The 24717-nt window shown below is 54.4% G+C and overlaps 9 protein-coding genes across 9 annotated transcripts; 5 read left to right on the top strand and 4 right to left on the bottom strand.

Annotated features, from left to right (window-relative positions):
* Nucleotides 1-5: 5 nt before the first annotated feature.
* Nucleotides 6-1491, bottom strand: PG994_012638 (tol protein; the record flags this gene model as incomplete). The annotated part of the gene is made up of 2 exons (XM_066864047.1): nucleotides 6-722; nucleotides 796-1491. The coding sequence occupies 2 exons, from the start codon at nucleotides 1489-1491 to the stop codon at nucleotides 6-8; spliced, it is 1413 nt and encodes a 470-aa protein (XP_066710195.1).
* Nucleotides 1492-3323: 1832 nt separating this feature from the next.
* Nucleotides 3324-3773, top strand: PG994_012637 (uncharacterized protein; the record flags this gene model as incomplete). The annotated part of the gene is made up of 1 exon (XM_066864046.1): nucleotides 3324-3773. One exon carries the CDS (start codon nucleotides 3324-3326, stop codon nucleotides 3771-3773), a length of 450 nt encoding a protein of 149 aa, XP_066710194.1.
* Nucleotides 3774-4614: 841 nt separating this feature from the next.
* On the top strand, nucleotides 4615-6062 carry PG994_012636 (uncharacterized protein; the record flags this gene model as incomplete). The annotated part of the gene is made up of 3 exons (XM_066864045.1): nucleotides 4615-4863; nucleotides 4916-5016; nucleotides 5102-6062. The coding sequence occupies 3 exons, from the start codon at nucleotides 4615-4617 to the stop codon at nucleotides 6060-6062; spliced, it is 1311 nt and encodes a 436-aa protein (XP_066710193.1).
* A 1725-nt stretch (nucleotides 6063-7787) lies between these two features.
* PG994_012635 (NAD(P)-binding protein) lies at nucleotides 7788-8747 on the top strand (the record flags this gene model as incomplete). The annotated part of the gene is made up of 1 exon (XM_066864044.1): nucleotides 7788-8747. One exon carries the CDS (start codon nucleotides 7788-7790, stop codon nucleotides 8745-8747), a length of 960 nt encoding a protein of 319 aa, XP_066710192.1.
* A 512-nt stretch (nucleotides 8748-9259) lies between these two features.
* Nucleotides 9260-12243, bottom strand: PG994_012634 (AAA family ATPase; the record flags this gene model as incomplete). The annotated part of the gene is made up of 8 exons (XM_066864043.1): nucleotides 9260-9658; nucleotides 9723-9819; nucleotides 9885-10010; nucleotides 10083-10395; nucleotides 10461-10545; nucleotides 10606-10668; nucleotides 10726-11024; nucleotides 11295-12243. 8 exons carry the CDS (start codon nucleotides 12241-12243, stop codon nucleotides 9260-9262), a joined length of 2331 nt encoding a protein of 776 aa, XP_066710191.1.
* A 200-nt stretch (nucleotides 12244-12443) lies between these two features.
* Nucleotides 12444-14280, top strand: PG994_012633 (uncharacterized protein; the record flags this gene model as incomplete). Its single annotated transcript, XM_066864042.1, has 4 exons — nucleotides 12444-12588; nucleotides 12643-12920; nucleotides 12977-13415; nucleotides 13463-14280. 4 exons carry the CDS (start codon nucleotides 12444-12446, stop codon nucleotides 14278-14280), a joined length of 1680 nt encoding a protein of 559 aa, XP_066710190.1.
* Nucleotides 14281-14607: 327 nt separating this feature from the next.
* Nucleotides 14608-15704, bottom strand: PG994_012632 (uncharacterized protein; the record flags this gene model as incomplete). Its single annotated transcript, XM_066864041.1, has 5 exons — nucleotides 14608-14872; nucleotides 14935-15105; nucleotides 15166-15289; nucleotides 15358-15484; nucleotides 15543-15704. 5 exons carry the CDS (start codon nucleotides 15702-15704, stop codon nucleotides 14608-14610), a joined length of 849 nt encoding a protein of 282 aa, XP_066710189.1.
* Nucleotides 15705-17354: 1650 nt separating this feature from the next.
* PG994_012631 (uncharacterized protein) lies at nucleotides 17355-18454 on the top strand (the record flags this gene model as incomplete). Its single annotated transcript, XM_066864040.1, has 4 exons — nucleotides 17355-17458; nucleotides 17543-17666; nucleotides 17849-17998; nucleotides 18107-18454. 4 exons carry the CDS (start codon nucleotides 17355-17357, stop codon nucleotides 18452-18454), a joined length of 726 nt encoding a protein of 241 aa, XP_066710188.1.
* A 793-nt stretch (nucleotides 18455-19247) lies between these two features.
* On the bottom strand, nucleotides 19248-24037 carry PG994_012630 (nuclear condensin complex subunit Smc4; the record flags this gene model as incomplete). Its single annotated transcript, XM_066864039.1, has 3 exons — nucleotides 19248-19472; nucleotides 19543-22932; nucleotides 22991-24037. 3 exons carry the CDS (start codon nucleotides 24035-24037, stop codon nucleotides 19248-19250), a joined length of 4662 nt encoding a protein of 1553 aa, XP_066710187.1.
* Nucleotides 24038-24717: the final 680 nt, after the last annotated feature.

The following is a 24717-nucleotide window of genomic DNA, read 5'->3' as shown; positions in this document are numbered from 1 at the left end:
GACTGCTAGTTATAACTTTCCACAACTAGGTACGCAGGCTTATCTATGTAATCAGCCATGTTTCCTGCGTCCGCCACCCTTGATAGCTTGACTGTGCAGGCATAAACCCGACGAAAGCTCTGTTTTCCCGTGATCTTACCAAACAATATCGTGCCGTGCGACATGCCTTTGTTGTAAATCACCAGCGTGTCCCACCAGGATGCGCCGACCTTCTCACACGCCGCGTCCACGGCCCTGACGATTTCCAGTCGAGAGTTGACAAGTCGGCGCTCGACCTCGACAAAGTACTTTTGGCCGATCAACTTCACCCGGCCCTTCACACAGTCCGCCGCCGTCGACGCGCCCCGGTCGTCGATCTCCAGGGGCCGGCTCTCGCGCGCGGGCTGGTTAAACGCCCCGTAGAGGGGTACGGACCCGGCCGTGCTCAGCACCCCGTCCGTCGCCAGAGCCCACTGTTTGGTGCCCCGCACCGTCTTGCTCCGCAGCGCCGGCACCCAGGAAGACGCGCCTTCGTCGTCCGAGGCCGCCGCGTGCCGCAGGAGTCCCGCGTAGACTAGCCCCGTCTGGGCGGCGAGCCGCAGCGCCCCGCGGAACCCGGACCCGGGCCGCGGCTTGGCTAGGTGGCCTAGGCGCATCAGCGCCAGCACGCCGTAGACGAGGTCCTCGGGGTTGCTGCACCACCGCGGCCCCGCCATGCGCCACGCCTCGCTGAGGCAGAGCAGCTGCGTGGCCTTCCGGGGCCCGCCCTCGTCCGTCCCCTACGGTCCCGATGTTCAGTTCCCCCGCTTCACCCACGCTGCCGGGGTTTGGCCAGCGTTTGTTGATCAGGATGCGCTGCTCCCTCGATATCTGTCTCAGTTCCATGGCATTCTTACGGTAGACCGTGACGGTGGGCAATGCCACATCCTCGGCCCAGTTCTCCCGCGTCTTCCAGTCCGATGGCAGGCCGTCCTGTACCGCCAGCTCGGCGACGTGCATCCAGTACGTTAACTGCAGCTGCTCCAGTTGCTGCGATCTCGTCCATAAGATCGTCTTGGCGGACAGAACGCTCTCCTGCAGCGTCCATAGTCGTGTGCACCATTCGGCTTCCATCATCTGCTGCCCAAATGACACCGCCTTCTCCAGCGCCGTCTTGAGGCTTCCTCCTCCTTCTTGGTCCACCGTTGCCGACACGTCAGGCAACAAAGAATGCACTGTTTCGCACTGGGCGTAGTATTTCTGCATTTTCGGTATCTCGCGCGCCTTGTCTTCGTCCGAAGCCTGGTCGACACACCACCTATCCACCCACATGTATCTCTCCTGGGAATCGGCAGCCATTTTTCCGAGCTGGTCTTTCAGCTGGCTGTCGCTCCACTGTGACCACACATAGGACAGACAGTTGTACCTCGTCTTTTTGTCGAGACTGCGTCCCTCGACAATGGTGGAGCTAGACAGATCGTACAGCTTCGTGGGCAGTCCGCGTCCCGGGAAGGGGGTGCTGATGAATTCCATAGTGGCTAGTTGACTGTTTGGGTCCAGGAGACAGTAGGCAGGTCTGGTGATGTACCACGTGCGTCTCCGACAGGGGCTCTGTTATGAGTGTTGTGAGAATTAAGCGAAGCTAGAGCGAGCGGGCACGTCGCCCGTTTATGGTAGTGCATATTAGTGATCAGCGCTCATGCATATATGCACTCCTTCTTACGTATTGTGTGATATTGATTACTTTCTTTTTCTAGTCTAAGTAAGCAGCCAATGCGCGCTACGACCTAGGGGTAGCATTTTGTATTCCCTACGGCGGATGCACTTCGGCTCTGATCGGCCAGGATTGGAGACACCTTTTGGGGACACGCTTCAATACACACCCAGATCCCTGTCTGCCAAGGATTTAGTGGCGAATTCAGGCCACGACTCCTTGCGCCAGCTGATGAAAGCTTTTCGGCTTACTAGGAGAACAGCCATATCGAGAGGAATGTCCTTCTGGAACCAGCAGACGATCCACGCGAACCCCGTGAGCGAGGTGCCGGCGTACAGGGCCCGCCGGATAGCCGGCGATATTTACGGCGCGGATCTCATCCCGGACGACGGGCGGGAAGCGGCAGACGAATTCGGCCCAGGCGGACTGGTACTTGTCGCGGACCTTCCCACCAGTTTTGGTCCTGCTCCTGTTCAAAGTCCACAATTGTTGCGACTTCACGACAGTCGGACCTCAACGAAGGTATTCTAATTTGACTACTTGCGCAATGCCGTTCGGGCAATATGAGTGGCGCGTAAACTCGCCTTCCTCGGCCGCCGTGGCGTCTGTCCGAGCCGGGAATACGATTCAAGTTCCAAGACGGAACGGTCAACCAACAAGGCCTTCCCCCGCAAACCAAGCTCCCACTTCGCAAGATGCCCAGAGGTAAACCACCACCACGGTCTTTGCAGACTTGCCCTACCTACCTCCGCAACGCAAGAGCTGTGAATATCCTTGGCGTGTTCATAAAAGGCTGCATTTTTCCCAGTCTTCTCATCTGGGCTTTGGAAAGGAGCCAGCATCAGCGCACAGCACATCATCTTCCCGCCCGCGATATCCTACTCGTACATAGTTCCTCTCGCCGAAATCTACTTACTCTCCAACCCCATACCAACATTCTTGACCCACCACACAATTAGCAACAAACATGCAAATCCTCACCATCTTCGTCAGCCTCCTCGCCGTCTCGGCCGCCACCCCGGTAGAGGTGGCGGTGGTGGTGATGGTGGGTGCGGCGCGGGAGGCCTTGATTTAATATATTGTCTGATGAGCTGCCGATCTAGTTGGGCGGTTGGTGTCTCGTGGATACTCGAAATAGCCTGGTTTGAAAATAATTTCTAAATATAGTATACCTAACGTGGCTCAATGTGATCTCACGAGTTCTATCATGGCCTTGCCGATAGGAGTACCGGAATACATGGCTTCGGTGACAAAATGAAATAAGGCTAGGGAGTGCAGCAAACGGGCAAAAATTGGTACATTCTATATAACCGTTAGCGGGCAAGACACATGGCGAATTTGCAGGACGAGGCTGTGAAAAGCAATGTCACGCCTAGTACAAGAAACGCACAGAATACATATGCAAGGTACCTCGTATCCTATAAGGCGAATGACCTCATCAATAATAATTTAAGGGGTAGAGTAGTGTAAGGTAATGTGGCAATTTGGCCCGTGCATCCGTACGACCATACCGAGGTAATAAAGCACTCCTCCCTCTTTCTCGGGGTTGGCAATCCCTTCTCACCATCTAAGCCTTGCAAACGTGGAACACCTTCTCTCCAGCTTTGGTAACTCAAATGCATTCAAATCGTTGCTGTACTTGATTCAAAGAATGACCGATCCCTTCTCTGTGGCTGCACCCGCTGCCGGCCTCGTCTCGCTTGGCTTGACCGTGGTTGGCGGCGTTGCGAAGTACACCGGCGCCCTGAAGTGCCGTACCGAGGAGCTCGAGTCCATCAGGCGACAAAACGAAATGATGTGGAGGATAATTATGTCCATTGATGGCATCCGGCCGAAGTTGCTCCTACCGCACCAGCAGGCACCATTCCTGGCTGCCGTCGACGAGTCCATCAAGACCTGCGAGGAAGAGCTTACCGATCTGGAGACGCTCGTCGTCAAGCTTTCCGGATGCACTAACGCAAGTTCGTGGAGATCCAAACTCAAGAACACAAGGAAGAAACTGAGCTACGCATTCCATCGATCTAATGTTGAGCAGCTGGCTATGAAGCTGGATCGTTCCATTCAAGCTATACAATTAGCTATACACGGACTCGGACTATAAGTTTCATGTATCAGTCATCTTTCCTTTTTGCTTCTTCTCCGACATCCTTCGCACTTTAAGTGAGTTTATGCCCGTAAATCAAGTGGAAACTGACTGGCCCTTCATCAACCCAATAGTGACTCTTCGCGGCTACAAATAGATAGGCTTGATACTATCAAAGCCACCAGTCGCGAGTCCGCCTCCGATATTAAGAGGATCCGGTCCCAGATGCAGTCCATCAGTCCCAGCGTGCAAAGTGGGCTCGATCAAATGGAAGGTCGCTTAACAACATCCATCAAGTCTGCCCAATCAGAAGGGCTCGAAAGCTGCCATATCATCCAGCAGGACATCAAAGAAGCCCTTGATGGGTTTGAGTCTAGGATAGTTGGCCAATTCACTAACCGCTTGATAGTTATAAGTGGCCGCAAATTAGTTCTCGATCAACTTTAGAGGCTAACAAAAGCTTTCATAAACAGACTCGTCACATGTAATAAGCTCGCTGGCCTCGAAGCCAGCAGCTTTCAAGGAGCTCTTTGATAATATTTCTAAGCCTCGAGACATCAACTTATCTGCTAGGAAGGGTAATTCCTCAATCAAAACGTCAGCTACGCTAATGGGCAACTGTATCTGTGTGTGCCGCCGTCGGCGAAGCATCCAGAAAAAGGAAACTGCTTTCTGGCTATTCAGTATCTATAGCGAGACTTGTGTGCGATCTCACGAACCATATTGTTCTCTGTCAAAAGCCAAACACACAGATCAACGGAGCGCAAGATCCGGGATTCGCTTCTACGGTCTTATCTGTCTGCTGAAGATCGTATTGCACATTTCGTTTCATGGCATTTTTGGTGCTGGGGGACACAGCATGGGCTCGACGTTCACGTATTATCCAACCGTGGATCGGAAGAACGACCCCGCCCTCCAAATTTTGGATAGCATACCATCGGATTTCATCACACAAAAGATGCACTGTCGCAGCCGCTGTTCCTCATGTATAGTCTCATGCTCAAAGATTAGCCTGAAGAGAATTGAGGATCTGGTTCTCACAGGGAAAGCCTCTCCGAAAGCGGTCGATGCGCAAAACCGGTCATGGATACATGCCGTACTGAACCTGGTAAGTGCTCACTAGGAAATCATGCAGAGGCAAGTAGCTGACAATCTAGAAGTTCGGTGGTCTCACAATAGCATATGAGGACGAAGCGGGAACTTTAGTAAATGGGTTAATAGCACTGGGCGTGTCTCCAAATTCATACGATATTTGTGGGAGGTAAGCCTAATAACCCAACTTATCTAATTATTATCACCGTTCAAACTATTATTTATTAATCATTGTATTAACTAACGAAACATAGCTCACCACTTGGAATCATTTCCAAATACCTCGATGATCGCACACTTTGGGCGGCGCAAATGCTCCTAGAAGCGCAGACTGACATCGCTCCGGTGTCGCTGAGAAATAGCTTCACAACAAGTGATGAGTATAGGTCTGTCGCGCTACTGGAGCAATCTGCCAAGCTAGCTGAAGGTGAAAACCCACATATTGTGTCATCCGGTCCATTCGAAGCGTTGCTAAGACTCATCTTGAAAGCTTTTGAATGCGGCCCCCTTACCACGGCTATCCTAGCTGATGAGGCTTTACAAGTTGCCGATCTGATCGGCAAATACCCTGACTCGATGCAAGAAGAAAACCTCATCAAGCAAACACCATTACACGTCGCAGTGCGCAAGCCGCAACTGCTATTTCTCCTTCTCGCGGCGACCGACTTTCTTACACTGAACAAACGGGATTCTTATGGCATTTCGGCATTCGATTATACAGTATGGGGGACAAACAGACATGGTCACTCTGATCTTGACAATACTGCTTGTCATCCAGGCTGCAGTTGCACCCGAAGCTTGGATATGATACTTGAGACAGCCCTTAGGTTTCCTCAAATCCTAGAGCCGCAGCGTGAGTGGCAGGATGACATAGGCTCAGAAAATGTGTATTACAAATACGCCGAGTATATGAGGAAGTGCTGCGGCAGCCTTCGACAGGATACACTACAGGCCCTCGTTAGAGTGGGGATAGAGCCTTCGACTGTGAAGCTGACACCTCTCCCTGGAGCATACGAGGCAAATATTATCGAGACGATACGGGAGCCCGCCACTGACGGCTCCTCCTTGACCGAGCGATGGCGTGTTTGCCAACTATTCTATCTCCAGAATGAGGCGCCTAAATCAGCCGAGACTTTCTGCCGTCACGGGTTTATTCAGACTCACCCCGTTGTCGACGCTAATTCTTGCAACAAAAGCCCTCAACACACAAAGTGACTCATAGATCACGGAGGGGACCTATACCGCTGCCTGTATGAAGTCCCGGAACCGTCTGACGCCGGTCCAAAAGTTGGAATTGTGTGTTCTCACTACGACTCATTTCAGTTGGGCCTGAGGTTGGGCCTAGATACCATGTATACAACTATGCCCGACGGCGACCTCTTTGCTCGGCAAATTGCAAGACTCACGGCGAGGAATGCCACAGACCGTTGCTCCTGCGCGTGCTCGGATAACGGCTGTACCCAGTTCGTGTATTTCCTCAAAGGGGTTTTGGCCTTTCTCCAACCCCCAAGGCGGGGCCAAGAACACGTGTTGCGGCAGCTTCTTGCGTGGTGCAAGACTATGGCGTGTATCGGCCCTCGTATCCCTCCTCAGTATCACATGGCCGCGATCCGCTTCCTCAGTTTCGAGACTCTGGGCCTGGCGCACACCTGCTGCGATGCATCTCGAGTTTGCGGATCTGAACAGCGGCGGTGGGAACCCTTTGATGGCGACGACTGTGGTTTAAAACACGGGGGGGGAGGAAGTACTGTTTTGCGAGCTCAACCTTCGCGTGGGAGAGTACGAAAGCGAGTTCCGCAGGACGTTCACGACCGAATCGAATGCCGATTCCAAAAGTAGTACCGTCAATTTGGAACCTGCAAGCTTCGAGGCCCAAGGTGAACACGAAGTGATCGACCCTTTCCATCAGTTCTGGGTAGAGTACTGGCAAGTGCGGGTGATGGAGACCCTGAACTGACATGGCCAAGAAGACTTGCCTGAGGAGGAGAAGCGCGCCGCAGAGGCGATTGGCGTGGATTGGGAAAGATATCCCACCAAGTAATGAAATTATATGATGAAGAAGATGTGATTTGCAGGTAGAAAAGACTGATTCAGTATCCCATATATCTGAACCTATTGCCGTATCAATCCTGCTTACTGCCGCCATCTAGGAAAGCCACGCTCAAGAACTGGGCGCAGCTGACCGACCGTATATAATTGACACGGCTTTTGTGAGCGTGTGTTTGGGTACCTTGACCCCTTTAGTAGGATTTCATAGTGGCCATTCACAAGCTAAGCGGACGAACCAGAGGTCTGGAGTCTACTGGACAGCCAGAAGTAGCTTACGTGGCGGCCCGGTTCATGTCGGCCAAGATCCGGGCCGCCGCGCCTGAATGCGAGTCTTCGAGCACTTGGGGGTATAGGATTAGCCGCGGTCTGAGGACTGACGCCGAGGATTTGACGACCGGACTGTTTCGCGATCGGGCATTAGACGATATATACGAGGGCGCTTTGAATAAGAACCTATGGGCCTATAATCTCTATGAATGCCATTTTAATAGATAGTTATGCCGTGCTAGTGCGACTTGTTATTAGCTTCGGACAGAATGTCCAGAATTTACGAGGTCTTATGCTACTACAAGGATGGTCTTGTGCCATGAAATTGTCGACCCGAGGGGGTGGTTCGCTTGGGTTACATCCAAACAAAGGATGTATGAACTCACACTCAACCCCTGTACCAACAGGATGATCACCCCACTCCCGTCGGACCGTTGACCTTGACCGAGGAAACAAAGAGGGCAAAGCACTGCAGTTGGTTCTCAATTATTCCGCTCCTGGAAATGAACCTAGGATTGTCCATGCTCCTGCTCTCGGATTTTCCTCGGTTCTCTTTTTCTCTGCCTTTTCCGCCAAGTTCAGGCAGAGAGACGCATCACTCCCTTCAGCACACACCACTTTGCCATGCCATATGCCATGGCGTCCTCAACCACCGCCGCTTCCACCGTTGGCTCGGCAAAGCCACTCACCTTCCCCCGTTACTTCTACCACCAGATCACAGCAAAACCTCAAGCTGTAACGAATGTCAATCTCCGGGGCCAGACAGCCCTGGTGACGGGCTCCAACTGCGGCGTCGGCCTCGAGACGAGCCGCCAGCTGCTGGACCTGGGCCTCAGCAAGCTCATCCTGGCCGTGCGAGACAAGGCCAAGGGCCAGCGGGCCGCCGCGGACCTAGCCAAAGGCCGCGCGGACTTCGACCCCGCCACCATCGAGGTCTGGAAGCTGGACCAGTCCGACTACGGCTCCGTCGTGGCCTTCGCCGCGCGCGCCCAGACGACGCTCGCGCGCCTCGACATCGCCGTCCTGAACGCGGGCATCGGCCCCGCCCGGCTCAGCTACAACGCCGCGACCGGCCACGACGAGATCGTGCAGGTCAACTACCTCTCGACCACGCTGCTGGCCCTGCTGCTGCTGCCCCTCGCCAAGGCCGCGCGGCCGCGCCAGCCGCGGCCGACGCGCATCACCCTCACCCTGTGCGAGGCGGCCGCCTTCACGCGCCATTTCCCCGTCGGCAACGCGGAGGCGCCTGTGCTGGCGGCGCTCGACGCGCCCGGCAAAGCCGCTAAGAACACGGGGGACCGCATGTGCGTGTCGAAGCTGCTGGGCCAGTTCTTCGTCGCCAAGCTGGCCAGCGTAGTGCCGCCGTCGGTGGCGGTGGTCAACGCCGCGTCGCCCGGGTCGTGCCACGACTCGCGCTTCGACCGCGACATGGACGGCACGGCGGCCGGGGCCGTCTCCAAGGCGTTCCTCCGCCACTTCGGGCACACTTCGGTCGTGGGCGCGCGCATGATGACGGATGCGGCGGTGAGGCACGGGGAGGAGACGCATGGCCAGTTCCTGTCGTTTCAGAAAGTCGTACGGTGAGCTGCCATTTTACATACTTATCCACTCTTTCTCTCTATAAGGAGAAAGGCTGGCGCCCCTAAGACCTGTCGGTTTACTTACTTTACTAACGATATCATATTGAAGTATGGCGCCAATTGTGTACACGAATAATGGAAAGATGATCTCGGAACATCTCTGGAGAGAGACATTGGATGAACTGGCCTTCGCTAACGTGACGGGTGTATTGAAGGAGGTGGCCAACTATACTTTGAATAGATTCTATTTACCTACCTAGTACCCATCGAGGCTGCAAAGGTGGGGGTTTCCAGATCTAATGGGTTTACTAGGTACATAAGTCATGTATCACTAGCCACCCCCTAACATTACCCCTTTGATGACTCATGTGAGCCCTTACCCAGGCCGTACCCAGTGACTGGAGACTCTATCAACAGAGCAAAGATTCCATTTTCTAACTGCAACCTACATACCCCGTCCCTCGATACCTTCTAGCCACATGACGTGCCAAGGGTCTCGCTCACGCACCCTCTGTTTCATCGAAACCTATTGTCCCGGCTCCACTGCTCGTCGATGTGGCCGTGGACCTCCTTGATGTAGTTGTTGAAGTCCCCGGCGACCTCGATGGCGTTCTTGATGCGGTCCCAGTCCAGCGTCTCGCGCTCGAAGACGGCGAGCTGCCGCGCCGTTGCCAGCGAGTTGCGGATCTGCCGCCCGTTCATCTCGTACGCGGCCAGCTCGTCCATGTGCGCGACAATGTCGTCAAAGTCCACCGCATCGTCGGCCTGCTGCTGCTGCTCACCATCGTCGTCGTCGTCGTCATCGTCTTCTTCGATCTTCTGGTTCTCCCGCATCATGTGCAGGAAGTTGTGCCAGATCTTGCGCCGGCTCGGCCCGTCCAGCGGGCGGTAGTGCAGCGCCAGCTGGATCCGCGACTTGAAGGCCTCGTTGAAGGTGCCCACCCGGTTCGACGCCAGGATGAGCACGCCCTCTTAGTACTCCAGCGTGCGGAGGAAGACGGAGACGAGGCTGTTGCGGTCCAGGTCGGATAGGGACCGCTCCTCCAGGAACACGTCGGCCTCGTCCAGCAGGAGCACTAGTGGCTGGTATCAGCAAGAACGCCGGAGATTTTGAAGTCTGGGAAGTATTCTTGAGAAGTACCTACCGCAGTTCCATTTCCTTCCCAAGTGCATGACCGTGTTGAGATACTTTTCCACGGCTTCGGGGTTTGTGCCAATATCGCCACACGTGACGCTATACAAGGGTATCTCGGCCAGTTCGGCTACACTATGCTGGGTTTCAGTAACAGCGGAGCCAATTTAGCAAGAAATCAGGCGAAGCACTCACCTCTCTATAGACTAATTAGCCTTGTAGTTCAGAAGGGGACTGTGCATGGAGACTTGGGACGAGATCTTGGATGACTTCCCTGCCGTCAGTGTTTTTCCTGTTCCGGGTCCACCATGGAGAAGCATGATTAGTCCACTTCCTTTTCCCGCAATGATGTCGTCCTGCTTTGTCTTCTTTTGGATTTGCATCGAGGCCTTGTCGACTTTTCTCTTGTGGACAATCACCAGACCCTTGATCAAGTTTTTTGGTTCGCCGGGGAGCACCAGCCGATCAAACGAGCCCTTATTCCAGTTTGTAGGTCGAATTAGATCAACCAATAGGTGAACTATTAGTGGCGTTAAACCCTGACCCGAGTGAGGGCGTTACACAATGGAAAACTTCAGGACGTACCCCATTTCTTCTCCTTCTTGAGGAAAAAGCCGTGTATGCCTGGCGGAAGCAGAATAGTGTGCGCATCAGATAACTCGGCACTAATCTGAAGGGAATCGGGCTATTTGTCATATGGTGCCTTCCGCTGTGTTGAGAACTTCAAGACCTCTGAGTGAGCATGGAATTCGGAGTACACCTGATAGTCAAGCATGAATCTGGACTCGATAGGCTGTATCGCGTTAGCACACCGGTCTTCATGCCAGCAAAATCACCAGAGGCCACCAACACATCTGTGATCCCCAAGGTAGTCGGGCCCCTCGTACGACAAAGGCTGCGGCTTACTGAAGGCGCAGAACCTTTTTCCATTCTCCAGTAGCATCAGGCTCGTCTCTTGTGTTGCATATCGCAGGGGATACACGGCTAGATGATTGATTCTCATCTCGCCATATTCCGGGGGGCTCAACGTAAGCGTCTTGTCTTTGCGCAGCAGCCGATGGCCATCATAACCCCAATTCCAGACAGATAGTTCCAGCTGGGAGCCTTCTTGAGGAAATCGCCTCAAGACGTAGGCCAAGACGAGGGGGCCTTCACACGAGACCACGATGTCGTTGGGGTGGAAGAGCCAGGGCAGTTACTCAGCCGAGACCATCCCGCGCGAGACTATCTCGTCATATCTTGCGTACATGGCATTTTCGCCGCCAAGCACGTACGAAGCCAAGGTTTTCAAGGCACACCCCTCTTCACCTTCGGCTGCCTCTGCCACGAGCTCCTCTCAGCGGTGGAAGAAGAATCTCTGAGAATACTCCGAAGGCGCCAGGGAGAGCGCGGGTTGGTGTGGGTGGTATGTGTCCGTACTGCCTCGGTAGGCGTCCTTGTCCGGGGCGAACTTGGAGATTCGCTGGATGGTATCATGAAGATCGGCTGAACCAATCGAAACGAGTTGCCGAGAGAATCTCATCCGAGACTGGCCCTTAGCCTCTACCAGAGACGCTCGAGACCCCGTCGCGCAGGAAAAGTCGCGGAAGACGACAAAGGCCGTCTTGACACTGCTTCGCAGGAACTCGTCGAGGTCGGCTACCGGTAAGTTGCCGGCGAGATGGTGAACGCCCCGCAGCGCCTTCTGGCGCGGCTCATCTTGATAGATACGTAAGTGGCACTTCGCAAATCTGTCGGAACAAAAGACACTGTTGAGAACATGGTATCGGTAGTCATTCCGCTGGTTCTCATTAGATACGTTGTGCGCGGTAGATTCCTCATCGGCCGGCTCGTTGGGTGTTTCCTTGAAACGTTTCAATGGCGGACTCTTTGACGGTTTTCTCAGGCGCTTGATCGCTAGAATGGTGTTCTGACCGTCTTGGCCAGACCTCTCGTTCTCGCTGCCTTCGTCGCTCTTGTCGTCTTCATCCCCATCTCTGTGCTCATCACTAACCCTGTCTTCATCGCTCTCTAGTCCAGGACCCTTACGGTCAAGCTGATCAGCTCTCCTTTCAGCGAATTCTTCTTGTTCACGTCTGGCCATTTCCAATCTCATTTTGTTCTGTTCCTCAAGCAGCTGGATCTGAAGCTTTGACTCCCGATTGTGGGACGCCGCGAGCTCACCCAGGCGTGATGGCGCCTCAAGCAGCTTGTAGTCAGACTCTTCTTGAGCGTGCTGACCTGCGACGCGATCCTGAGATATCGTGTACTCGACGTTCTCCGATGGATTTTCTGCTTCTATAACCCGGTTTGCCGGTGCCATAAGGCTGCTCTGATGTAAAAAATAAGGAGTTGGTGCCGGAGGCGACCCAGACGTAGCTATCGTCATTTTTACCAAATTTAATGATTCTGAATACTGAGATCCCCGCCCACTGCGACCCCAAACAGAGGCCTCCCCTCGTTATCAAGTGCCAAGCGAAAGTGGCTGTGCAGGTCACCTGACGGTATGGCTAATGACACCGGGCGGTAATTGAGTTATTCTCCCTGTACCACGACAACTCCTTACCGCCTTATAACAGAAGTCCGAAGATGGCATTAAACTGCGACAGTAACACCGCCATAGAGTCAACGTCCATGGATGCCGGGGAATACTACATGGCGAACAGGCCCGAAGTTCTGAGCTGGTTCACAAGCTCCGGTCCCGGAAAGTGGGTGTTCCTTCGATGTCGGTCCGGTGCTGCAGAGTTGACAAGACTGCTCCCCTAGTTGCGCTGAAGACATTGCTCAGAATGCTTTCAAAAGGGCAACCGAGATCATCTCAAACGAGCTACCAAAAAAGGAGGTCGACAAGATCTTGTCGAGCCGCAGAAATTCAATACAGGACTTCGTCTTGACACTACTCCAAGCGCGATCAGCGTACCAGTCGCGGAAGACAGCAAAGCCTACGTTTGGCTGGAGAAATTTTCCGACCGAGTCGTCCATTACGGGGCGGTGCTCGACGTGTTCGTCCAGCACCAGCCGGAATACACAGCGCTTGTGTGGGGCACCTTCAAGTTCCTCTTTACGGTCAGCCAGAACAGGCCTCAGGATTGGGGTGTCGCGAGTGCTAACACCAGATGCAGGCCGTGGTCAGCCATGCAGGACTGGTCAAGAACCTGGCCAAGGCGTGTTCGTGTATAGCCGATGCGCTACCGCGCGCCGACCTCGGCCTGATCCTCTATCCTACTCCGGCCATACGGGAGGCGGTGGCCCGACTGTACGCCGCCATTGTCAAGTTTGCTCTCCGTGCTCTCCGATGGTACCAGCAGGGCAGGCTGATGCACATTGCCTCGGCCATCGCCAGTCCCTGGGCTCTGGGCTTCGAGGAAGAATTGGCCGAGATTGAGCGAAACTCCAAGAGCGTCGAAGAGTTGGCCCAGAGCGCTGCGCGAGCAGAGCTCCGGGAGTTGCGCTTCCAAGTGCACCAGAGCCGGTCCGACCAGCAACAAGCAAGGACCGAGCTGTTGCAACTGAAAAACACGGTAGAGGATGGGTTTCGAAATGTGACACAGCACTTCATCAGTAGGTCTTTGCGTGTGTCTCATCAGAGACGTCTTGCTAAACCGCAGCGCGAACAGCAATGCAATCTCTCCAGACAAGAATCTCCACCGATACCACTTTTTCCAGAGAGATGATCTGCCATATCCAGCTGGGACAGATACTCAGCCTCCCGTTCATGGAGTCCCTGCTCACAAGCGCCCAGTGCCTCGCCCACTGCCGGTCCTTCTGGCTCCGACGGCGCCATGCGCGTCGACGTGAGAGCTCGGTGGTTGACGTCACGTCCCTGAAGCGGTGGAACCAGGCGGAACACCTGCGCTTCGTGGTGGTCGAGAGCGGAGGAAACGGCCCGCTCGCGCGCGACCTGCTGGTCGACGTGATTACCACGCTCCGCCACCACGGCTTGCCGGTGCTGTGGGCCCTGCGCCCGGAGAACCTACCGGACGCCGCCTTCACCACCATCAACATCCTCCGCATGCTGCTCTACCAGGCCCTCGAGGTTAACTCAGCCGCCGCGGGCTGGACGTACCCCATCACGGTCGGGCAGCTCCGCGAGGCGGCGGGCCACGACGACTGGCTGGCGCTCCTGAAGCGGGCGCTGGACGGCAGCCCCACCATCTACATCGTCTTCGACTCGGATCTCGTGGACCACGTCACCGACGGCGACAGGACGATCGCGACTAGGTTCCTGACGGAATTCGCCACGTTCTTGGGCCCCGAGAGGGTGAAGGTCATCGTGTCGTCGTGGTGTTTTCAGGTGGCGCGGGCTCAGGAGGACATGGGCCGCGACTCGGTGGTAGCCATTAGAGCGCAGGCGTCCGCGAATAACAGACTCGAAAACATCAAGCGGAGCCGCCAACGGGGGGCTGCCAAACGAAGCCGTGGGTGAATAATTGGTTAAGATTCTACGAGGATACTCCCATACCTAAAGTACGTATTGTTTTTCTTCTTCTTTTTTTTTCTTAATTAAGAAGGGATTTCAGGGCACGATAACTATTCGTATTAGTTTTAACGTAGTTTATTATTAAGTTAAGATCGTCCGTCTTACTTTAACTCGGTATCCTCAAAACTCAAGTATTATGACTAAGAGTCAAAATGTCACCAATGCCACCTGTACGACTTTAACAAAGCACATGATGCCGACTAAATGTTGAGGGAGCCGTCTTCTCATCCACGAGCCAACCTCATCTCCATGAACGTCTCGTTCTCCAGCGCATTATACGTAAACGCACGAACCAGCTCCAGCCCCGCGCTCTCCGCCAGCCCCCGCCACTCGGCCTCGGTCCGCCCCATGGCCGCGATCCCCATCATAGTCAAGTCCACGCACGCCGCGCATGTAGTAGAACTTGGCGCCCCGGACAGGCTGCGGCTCGAAGAAGTCGTGTGCCATGTTCTCGACGCCCGGGGTGGGTAGGGCTCGCGCTACCGTGCCGGGTAGGTCTTGGTTGATGACGCGGCCGGGTCGGTCAGGCCCAACGTCTCTTCGCGCACGGGTTACACGGCTAGCCAGGAGAGGCTGGCGGTGCGGCGCAGGGACATGTACTGGTGGAAGTCCTCCACGGCGTTCGGGACCTTGAGCATGATGTCGAAGGTTGTGTCCTTTGTGTCCCAGCCCATCATGAGGGCCGTGTCCGTCTCGTCCGTGGGGTTGCGATAGCCGTTCTTCTTGAGAAACTCGGGAAGAGCCTGATACTCCTTGGATACGAGGCCATGGCTTGATATCAATCAGTACCTGAGCCTGATCTGGCAAACATTCAACCGGATAATGACCTACTAATGAGCAATGCCGGCCACACAAACATCCGACATCAGGTTCCTCGTAATGTTGGTGGCCACGTACTGGTGCGGGCCAACTTCACGGGCAACGTTGATGGTGTTGTAGTATCGAAGAATCCTCTCTGATTTCCATTAGCCAGGTTCTTTGGTCCATGTAGTATGGCCATCTTGGTCTCAAATTGGCACACACTGATCAACTCCGGGTCGGCTCCGGCATTCTGAGCGACATCATCGATTGTCTTTACGCCATCGGCATCGGCTAAAACCTTCAAGATCTTTAGGTCGTAGCCAAGCTGTATCATGGCCTTTTCTAGGTCCTGTGACTGCTGTTAGCCTCACACGTGCGGCTAAAGTGATCAGAGAATGAACTCTCACAAGATGCGCAAATTTGTGAATGGTGTCGGTGGAATCTTCCAAGGAGTCGGCCATGCGGCGGAGGGAAACGATGAGGTTTCGACGTGTAGCCCGGTCAGCCGTGGCGGCCAGCTGCGAGAGACTCGCTCCGTCGAAGGTCACTGCTGCTGCTGTTGCTTCCATGGCGGCTTGCTACAGAATGTTCCTTTGGTGGTTTAAGTAGGTGAATAAGTTTAGTATGGAACTGAAAGAGGAAAGTCAAATGCTCTTTTAAATAGTTACTCAGTGCGACGTAGTGTATTCAATGCCAGTGTTACGTGGAATGATCAATGCCAGTGCTACAAACATTCAATGACGGGATTACTGCGAGAAGCCGTCTCCATTGCTTGGAGCATTGTCCACACCACCAATCGACCCTCGTCAGAATTGCTCCGCAGCCATTCCATATTGGGTACATATAACCCTCACTTCCCTGATATCTGATTTGCGTAGGATAAACCCGCATATATATGAGTAAACCACACGGCATATCCCCTCTTCGCTTCTGCTCGTCTTGGTCTCAACACCTTCGGTCATCATGATGTAGTACATGGCGCATCGAGGCAAGGGGTTTTGGGCATGACATCATTCATGGTCAAACATGCCCACTTGGGTACCGGATTTCGAAGGATGATTACTGATAATGATTGTGAGAGGCATGGCGATGCTACCGTTGGGTACATTGGCGCAGAATGCTATGCTATTTGGTTGTCGTTATAAAATGCAAACTCGTCCAGGGGCAATACATATCTGTATTACCTCCACGGGCTCTGGTCGTGAAAGCACCTCTAATAGGGAGGTCTCATGACGAGCCCCAACAGCTGGTCCGATATTCGAATGCCAACAATATGCTCCAAAGTGATACTTGCAAGGAGACCCTACTTCCCATGACTGGGCCTGGCGGGGCTACGGGTCGATTGGGATTGGGTCCCCCTATTTCCAACGGCCTCGACTCAACTGACCTGCGCGTTTCTCCAAGGGCGCACAACTCGACACAATATCAATGACACCGTTGACGGTCCCAGAGGTACCAAGCCCGGCAACCACTCAACCTACGATGAGCATTGGCGAGCTGATGGCAGCAATGCATAACAAGGGACCGTGCTCGATGGGTGCGAAGAAGAAGAAGAAGAAGAAGGTTCACTACGCTACCCAGAGACGACAAGGTCAGCTTAAGGAGTACCGGGGACAAAGACAAGACAGTGGTGGTGTTTAGCTTGGTGTTTAGCTTGGTTTTGAAGTGCGTGTAAATTTTGCTAGCCAGTTGGTGATGGGCAGCGTTGAGATCCTATGTCCAATAGATATCTCCGGCTGAAAATACGCCTGGGAATCACGAGACTGGCAACAAAGTGCATTCCAAACTGGTAAATAGCTATGTACCAACCAAACAACATTGGCAAGGGATCGAAACTCGCTGGCTATACATGTAATCGCCTGTTAGGGTTAAAACAAATAAGTGAGTCTCGTGAAGATCAAACGTTGAGGACGGTACTCACGGTGCTGATGATCATGGTGTAGACAAGTATGGACTACGCCGGCCCGGATTGCCTTTTAGCCGGGCTACGATGGGACACCAGCCACACTTGGCATCACAAGGGCCTTATTGACTCTCTGATTGGCCCGCCTGCCATCCCCTGCTTTCACCAGCAAGATTATATCTGACAGATCCCCCGAGATGCCCACGATTCGTTCTACCCCCTCTTTACTTCCATTACTTCAGTTCGCGACGGAGAATCTCACTCATACTCCCGCATTTCGAGCCCGTCGCCAGTACCCGCGACGTCTTGTGAAACTATGGCCAACACTCCTCCCGAGAGAGCCCCCAAACCGGGCCTCAACATTTACGGGTTCGACTCCCCGAACCCTGCCAAGTGCAGAATCATGGCCGAAGAGCTCGGGTAAACGATCGCATCGCTTTACCATCTGGCAGACCATCCAATTCCGATTAAAGCTGATCAATGCTTCGGCCGCCAAAATCCCAGCAACTATATCGGTCTGGACATGTCGACGGGCGAGATGAAGGCGGACTGGTACGTGGCCTCCGTCAACCCGAACGGCAAGGTGCCCGCCATTGTGCACATCAAGGTGGACGGGACTTCCGTCACGGTTTGGGAGAGTGCGGCCTGCCTGCTCTATTTGGCGTACGAGTTCGACAAAGACCATCAGTTTTCGTACCCAATTGGGACACCATAGTACTGGTCCCAGCTGTCTTGGGTGAGTTAAATGCGTTGCCTTATTAGTAAATCGCCCACGACAAACGCTTTCTGGGGAAATACTAACCGCAGCAGCTATCATGGCAAGTCTCAGGCTACGGCGCCATGATGGGCCAAGCAGCGTACTTCAACCGATACGCCCCTTGCGAGGAGGAGGGAAAGTATGGGTCATGGCGCTATACAGCCGAGTGTCGACGACTCCACGATGTATTGGGTAAACAGCTCGTAGGTCTTCTCCTTCACGCTTGCCCCCGCCCCCCGCAATGCTTTGGCGGTAGGAGATACTATGGCCCAGAGCTTTTAACATGGAATACCTAAATCTCTTCTTATTAGTCAACTTCCCGCTTTGTCGCCGCAGACCGCCTGACCTTCGCCGACTTCATCTTCGCGCACTCGGCCAAGTGGTGCGGCATTGACATCCACGAGTTCCCCCATGTCAAGGCCTGGCACGCTACGCTGGCGCAGCGGCCCGCCGTCCAGAAGGCGTTGCTGGTTCCGCAGCCCTGGCCGTTCAGCGACGAGGCCGTGTCCAGCCATGACGAGGACAAACTCGGGTTCCTAAGGATGGTCCGGACGTTCGGGACCCGGGGGATCAAAGGGGCCCACGACCAGTGGTGGAAGGAAGCCGTGTCGGTGCCCTCGGACCATGCCAACTATGAGGAAGAAGAAGGCCGACAATAAGGAGATGATTTCATCCTTAGGCATTGGTTTGAGCATTGTGAGCGACTGATGTAGATGACTTACAGCGGTGCGAACCGTCTTCAAAATGACCTTTGAGGTTAAAATAAAGTACAAGCCAAGCCCGCGAACCCGTCTAAAAATGGAAACTTTCACATTCACCCGGACTGGCGCTAAGGTCCTACTCTTGAGTGCCCAAGCAGTCCATCAATCTACACTTTACTTTTAATGGGAATGGACAATTTCTAGGCTTCTACTCTTGAACGCACTGTTACATCAGGTCCAAGAAGAATGAATAGTTCTCAAGTATCGCAAGTGCCATGGCGTTGGTGAGGTTGACACCGGTTTTCCATGCATGCGGGCACGGATGGCACGCACGAATAAATCCGTCAATCCTCAAACCAGTAGGCAGGCACAAGGTGTGAACAAGAAGCATCAAATGTTCCAAATTAGGAAAGTATCATTTCCGTAGAACCCAACAGAACATATATCATCATCACTCGTAAGAGACGCGCGCGCCCGCTAAAAGTCCATCCATCCGACCATCGGAAGAACCAACCCATTCATTCCCTCCCACCTAACGCAAACCCAAGACCTCCTCCCCTTGTCTACTTTCGGAGGGGCAACGAGTGCAGAAAGACAAAGTTGGGGGTATCCAAGCACACACGCACATCTTCTACCATCTATCCAGGAACATCATCCAGTTCATATACACACGCATAAAACCATGAGGCCGTCGAACCTCCCCCGAATTGACACATCCGTGTACCCGCCATCATCATTATGTACCGCGTTCTCATGCAACCGTCATGGTCATACCGCCACCAGCAGGCCGAGAAGACGTGGGCACCGGCCGGTTGATGTAGTCCTTGTTCTCGATCGTCACGCTCTTGGTCATGTGGTTGACCTTGTACACGCCCACGAGGCGGGCGGCGAGTTCGAACATGTTATTTCGGAGCGAAATGACGATGAACTGGGCGTTCTTGGTACGCTCCTTGATGTAGTTCGCCACGATAGATACCTGGATTTGGGGGTAGGCACATGTTAGTATGAAAAGTACGGCAGGGAAGACAAGGGGGCTCACTACTCACGTTACGGAAATCCAGGGCAGCGTCAATCTCGTCCATGACGTAGAGCGGCGTCGGCTTGTAGTGGTGGAGGGCAAACACCAACGCCAGACTGGACAGCGTCTTCTCACCACCGGACAAGTTGCTGATGTTCTTCCAGCTCTTCTTGGGCGGCATGACGCTGAACAGGATTCCTTCCGAGAAGGGGTCCAGACTGTCGACCAGCTCGAGCTCGGCGTTACCGCCCATGGTGATCATCTGGTACATCTCCTTGAGCCGCAGGGAGATGGTGCTGAAGCCTTCCATGAAGCCCTCCAGGCGCAGTCGCCGCAGGTCGTCGCAGCGCTTCTTGGCAGCATCGCGCTGCGCGACGGCCGTGGCCAGGTCGGAGGACCTGCTGGCGTGTTCCTCGACACGACGTCGGTACTCGGAAAGAACGGCAAGATCGACGTTGACATTCTGGACCTTCTCCTCAAGGGCCGCGATCTCGGCCTTGAGCCTTTCCTTGGACATGTCCTTGAGTTCGTCATCGGTGAAGCGCGGAAGCTCATCAGGTGCTGTTGTCTTATTACCAGCTTCGACCGTGGTGTTCTCCGCCTCGTCATCGCCACTGGCGTCCTCATCTTCATCCGGGCCCTCTTCGCCCTCTTCGCCCTCTTCGCCCTCCTCGTCGTTGTCGTCCTTCTTTTCTGATTCCTCTCCCTCCTGAGGCTCAGAAGTCTCTCCCTCGGCAGCCTCAGCAGCTTCAGCAACCTCCGCCTTCTTGGGAGCCGGAGCACCTTCAAGATCGCTAATGTTCTGGATGCGAAGCTTTCCAAGCTTCTCGTTCCAGTACCGCAGCCGCTTCTGGTTCTCCCCCAGCGCCTTGTGGTTCTCCTCGAGCTTGTTGCGCATCTCGATCTCGACCGCGCGTGTCTCGTTTAGCTCCGTCGTCTTCTCGTCGAGCTCGGCCTTGATGGTCGCCAGCTCCTCCTTCTTCTCGGCCAGCGCGGCCGCGGCCTCGTCGACGCGCCCCTGCAGCGTCTCGGACTTCTCGCCCTGGTTCTCGACCTCGGCCTCAAGCTTCTCGAGGTCGCGCACGGCCGCCTCGACCTCCTTGGTCGCCTTGGCGTGGTCCCGCTCGAGCTTCGTCTTGGACTTCTCCGCCTTGGCGCGCTTGACCTCGGCCGTCGAGATGGCTTCGTTGTGGGACGCCATCTCTTCCTTGATGGAGTCGACCTTGGCGCGCTGGGCTCGCAGCTTCTCGCCACCCACCTCCATGATCTTGTCTTGGAGCTCCTTGATCTCGGCCTCCACATCTTCCGTCTCGGCGTGGAGCTTTTCGACCTCCTTCTCCAGCTTGGCGATCTCCTTCTGCAGGGCTGCGGCACGGTTGTCGTCCGTCTGGGAGGGCTGGTGCTCCTTGCCGAGCTCCTTGATGCGCCTCTTGGCGTCGACCAGGTTCTTCTCCGCACTTTGGATCTCGAGGTTGATCTTCTGCATCTTGGTCTCAAGCTGAGGGATCTGGCTGTTGAGATATCGCAGTCGCGACTCCAATTCTCGCTGCTGGTCCTGGAACTTCTGGAACTTCTGCTCCAAGACATCACGGTCCTCCTCAAGCTGGGTCACTTGCTCCTTAGACGTGTCGGCCACAAGCTTGCTGGACATGAGTCCCTTCTTCACAGTATTACCACCACCGGACATGGTACCACTCTTGTCGATGAGCTCACCAGCAAGGGTGACGACACGCCATCTCTTAGCACCATAGGCAATTCGGTTTGCCTGGGCCAGGTCGTTGGCCACAAGGGTGTCCTGGAGAGCGTGATAGAACGCAGGGCGGAACCTGTCGTCCTTGGCAGACACCAGATCGAAAAGCCGAGGTGCGTTCTCGGGCGTCTGAATGGCGTCCATACCCCAAGCCCGCAGTTTGTCAAGACACATGAAGTTGCCGCGTCCGAGGTTCGTCTTGCGCAGATACTCGATGCATTGTTGACCGGCTTCAACAGTATCGGTCACGAAATTGTCCAGAGCACCACATGCGGTGGAGATGGCAACGTCGTACTTCGGGTCAATGGCACCGAGATTGCCCAGACGGCCGTGGAAGCCATCGATACGGCCAGACTCCTTCATGCGCATCAGTGCTGTGAGCACATTGCCACGGTTCTGGTTCGATGCCAGACTTGACCGAGCTTCATCGGCCTTCTGGCGAGCGTTCGAGACCTTGTTGCGAATGATGTGCTCCTTGGAAGCGAATTGGGCCAAATCGGACTCGACCTTCTTCGCTTCCTTCTCCAGCTGTGCCTTTTCGTTCTGGCATTCTTCAAGCTGGGCCAATTTTGCTTCTCGACCTTCTCCGATGGAAGTGATCTTTGCATTCATCTCTTCAAGGGCAACAGCACCGGCGTTGGCTTTCTCCTCGAGAATGGCGAGCTCAGACTGCGCAACCGCAATGGCAGATTGCTTCTGGTTGATCTTCTCCTTCCAGGGCTCCAGGGACTTTTGCTTAGTCGCAATCTGGTCGGAGAACACCTGGGTCTTGCCTTTGAGGCTGTCACGGATGGTCGCCAATTCGGCTTCTTCCTCCTGGATAGACTCCTCGAGAGCGCCAATCTGCTCGGTACTTGTCGTAATCTCCTCTGTGCATTGCTCGATCGTCTCATCAGCTTCCGTTGATGACTTCTCGGCATTGGCGATGGTCTTCTCCAACTTCTTCCGCTTGTCTGTCAGGAACTTGCGTTTCTCGTCAAACTTGACACGTTCCTGCTCAAACTTGGCGACCTCCTTGGCCAGGGCTTGATGCTCTTTCTCCATAGCCTCGTACTCTTTGCTGCCCTTGTTGTAGGTCTTCTGCAACTGCTTGATGTTTTGCTCACTACCTTGGTGTTTCTCCAACTCTGCATCCAGCTGAGCCTGCATCTGATTTATGGCCTCCTCGGTGACATTGACATTGTCGTTGCACTCGCTGATGTAGAGCTGGTACAGAGCAGACTGCTTGAGAGTGAGCTCATTCTCGTCGCGAATGAAAGCTAGTGCCTTGTCCTTCTTGTCCTCGAGACTGTTCTTTTCCTTTTCGACGTGCTGAACGCGGCCGCTCTTCTCCATGCAAATCTCATTCAGGGTCTCGACTTCGGTGGCCGACTCCTCGATTGGTGCCTTGTATTTGGAGGTGCCGATGATGTCTTCGAGGTACTCCAGCAGACCGTCTTCGTGCTCGTTTCCTGCCTTGGGCTTCATTTGCGCGATTGACTCGACTTCACCCTGGAGAATCAGGAAACGCTTGTGGTCTAGATCAACGCCACGATCTCTGAGCAACGTCGTGACGATGGTGAATGTTGACTCCTTTCCGTCGATGTAATACTTGCTGGAGTTGTTCTTGAAGGCTTTTCTTGAAATAACAAGCTGTGAGTTGGGTACGACTTCGGAACCGCCGCCGGGCTATTAACAATTAATCAGCATGTAACTATGATGTCTCTAGTGGGATGAATAAACGTACCAGGTCCATAACTTCTTGAAAGTAGACGGCGACTTCACAGTGATCCAGGTTGGGATACTGCGCCGAGTTGTGGATGAGGGCCGACACCTTGCCCTGTCGCATCTTGCTGGCTCGGAAGCCAAAGACGAAGAGCAGTGAGTCAATGACGTTGGACTTGCCAGATCCGTTGGGTCCGACGACTGACGAGAAGGAGGCGTGAAAAGGACCAACCTCTTGCCGTCCGGCGTAACTCTTGAAGTTGTTGAGAATAAGGTAGCTGATGACAGTTCGAGACTTGGGTCCTGTCTCCTCCGCTATGGGGACGGTCATCTGAGCACGCGATTTCAAAACGATGTCCATGGGCCTCTCCAGGATAGTGTCCAAGGCTTTGATAGGTTTGACAGTGGCAGGTGTTTCGTCGGCCTTCTTCGGTTGCTCATTGTTGGCCGAGGGTGTAGCTGGCGGCTGCGTTATGCCAGGCGGGATTTTGGACTGGGGCGTCGGAAGTTCTAATTTGGGGTTTGGTGTTGGAGCTGCTGGAGTCGCCTGAACGGGATCAGATGGTTCAGCAGCTGGGGTCTCCTGCTCGGGTTCGGGCGGTTGAGCAGCTGGTGTCTGTTGGACCTCTGGTGGTGCTTCCTGAGCCTCTGGGGTTTGTGCTTTCTTGGCCTTGCGCGGCGCAGCGCTCTTCCTCTTGCGAGGCGCTGGCTTCTTGACTGGTTCTTCTACTTCTTCTTCCCCCGCCTCTTCTGTTTGCGCCGATAGGACGGTGCTGGCGGTCTCATCGGCGTCTAATATCTCGCTAGGCTCAGCTGAGGACGGTGCGGCACTCTTGCGCGGCTTGCGTGCGCGGGGTGTGGAGGCGGCGGCCACGGAAGGGGCGGTCTTTCGTCGGCCGGCGGTGGACTTGCGCATGTTGCGGACGACGGGTTCGATGGAAAATTCATCTTCGCTGTCGTCGTCTTGCTTCTTGATGGCGGTGGTGTCGCCGACTCCGTCGTCTTCGTCGGATTCTTCGATCACGGCGCGGCGGGCTGCAGCCGCGCGACGGGAGGGGCGTCCGGACATTGTCTGTGATCGCGGGTGCGCAAAATGCAAATAATAAGAAAAGCAGATGCAATGCGACTCGGACTTGCCCTGTGGGTTAGTAGTAGTGGTCGGCGTGGTGTCTTGGTGTTTGAAACTGATCGTTTCTCATGTGCTCTGGGCGGGCGGAGACAGTTTTCATCCAAGTTGCCTGCAACCTCTAGTGGCAGTAGCCCTGGATCTGATTTGGCATCCAAAGTAAACAAAAACATGAACCCCCCCACCAGACCGCCAAATCAGCATCACCCCTCCCCCCTGTCGTTTTTGGTTAATTGAGTTGTCACCCAAATCCAGCCCAACTATTTTAGCGCGTCAAGCTTCATCTGCCTGTTGCTTGCTGTAATCGATTGTTTGCTTTCTTTATTCCGGAGAAAGCCCGGCGCATTATCACGGTGCACTCCAGCTTGCTGTTTGCCAGAGAAGAGAGAGCTTCGCATACATTTGAGCTGTCTTCAATCCACTATTCAGATCAATCGGCAGCTTATTCCTGACCTTGACTTCCTACCGTGGATAGGTCCTAGTGCCTCAACATCGCCCAAGATGATTGACTGCACCAAGTTCAACCAGGTCTTCGGGTCTCTAGACTCCTTCCCCTTACACCCGCAAAGCCTTACAAGAGGCCGACAGCTATCGTCGCACCTTTGGGGGCGCCCTCTTCATTG

This window comes from Apiospora phragmitis (genome assembly GCF_038363925.1).
Source record: "Apiospora phragmitis strain CBS 135458 chromosome Unknown utg000010l:1.0-9815664.0:9184709.0-9829525.0, whole genome shotgun sequence".
Taxonomy (NCBI): domain Eukaryota; kingdom Fungi; phylum Ascomycota; class Sordariomycetes; order Amphisphaeriales; family Apiosporaceae; genus Apiospora; species Apiospora phragmitis.
The sequence above is the reverse complement of the archived record's forward strand: the minus strand, read 5'-3'. Positions and strand labels throughout refer to the sequence as shown.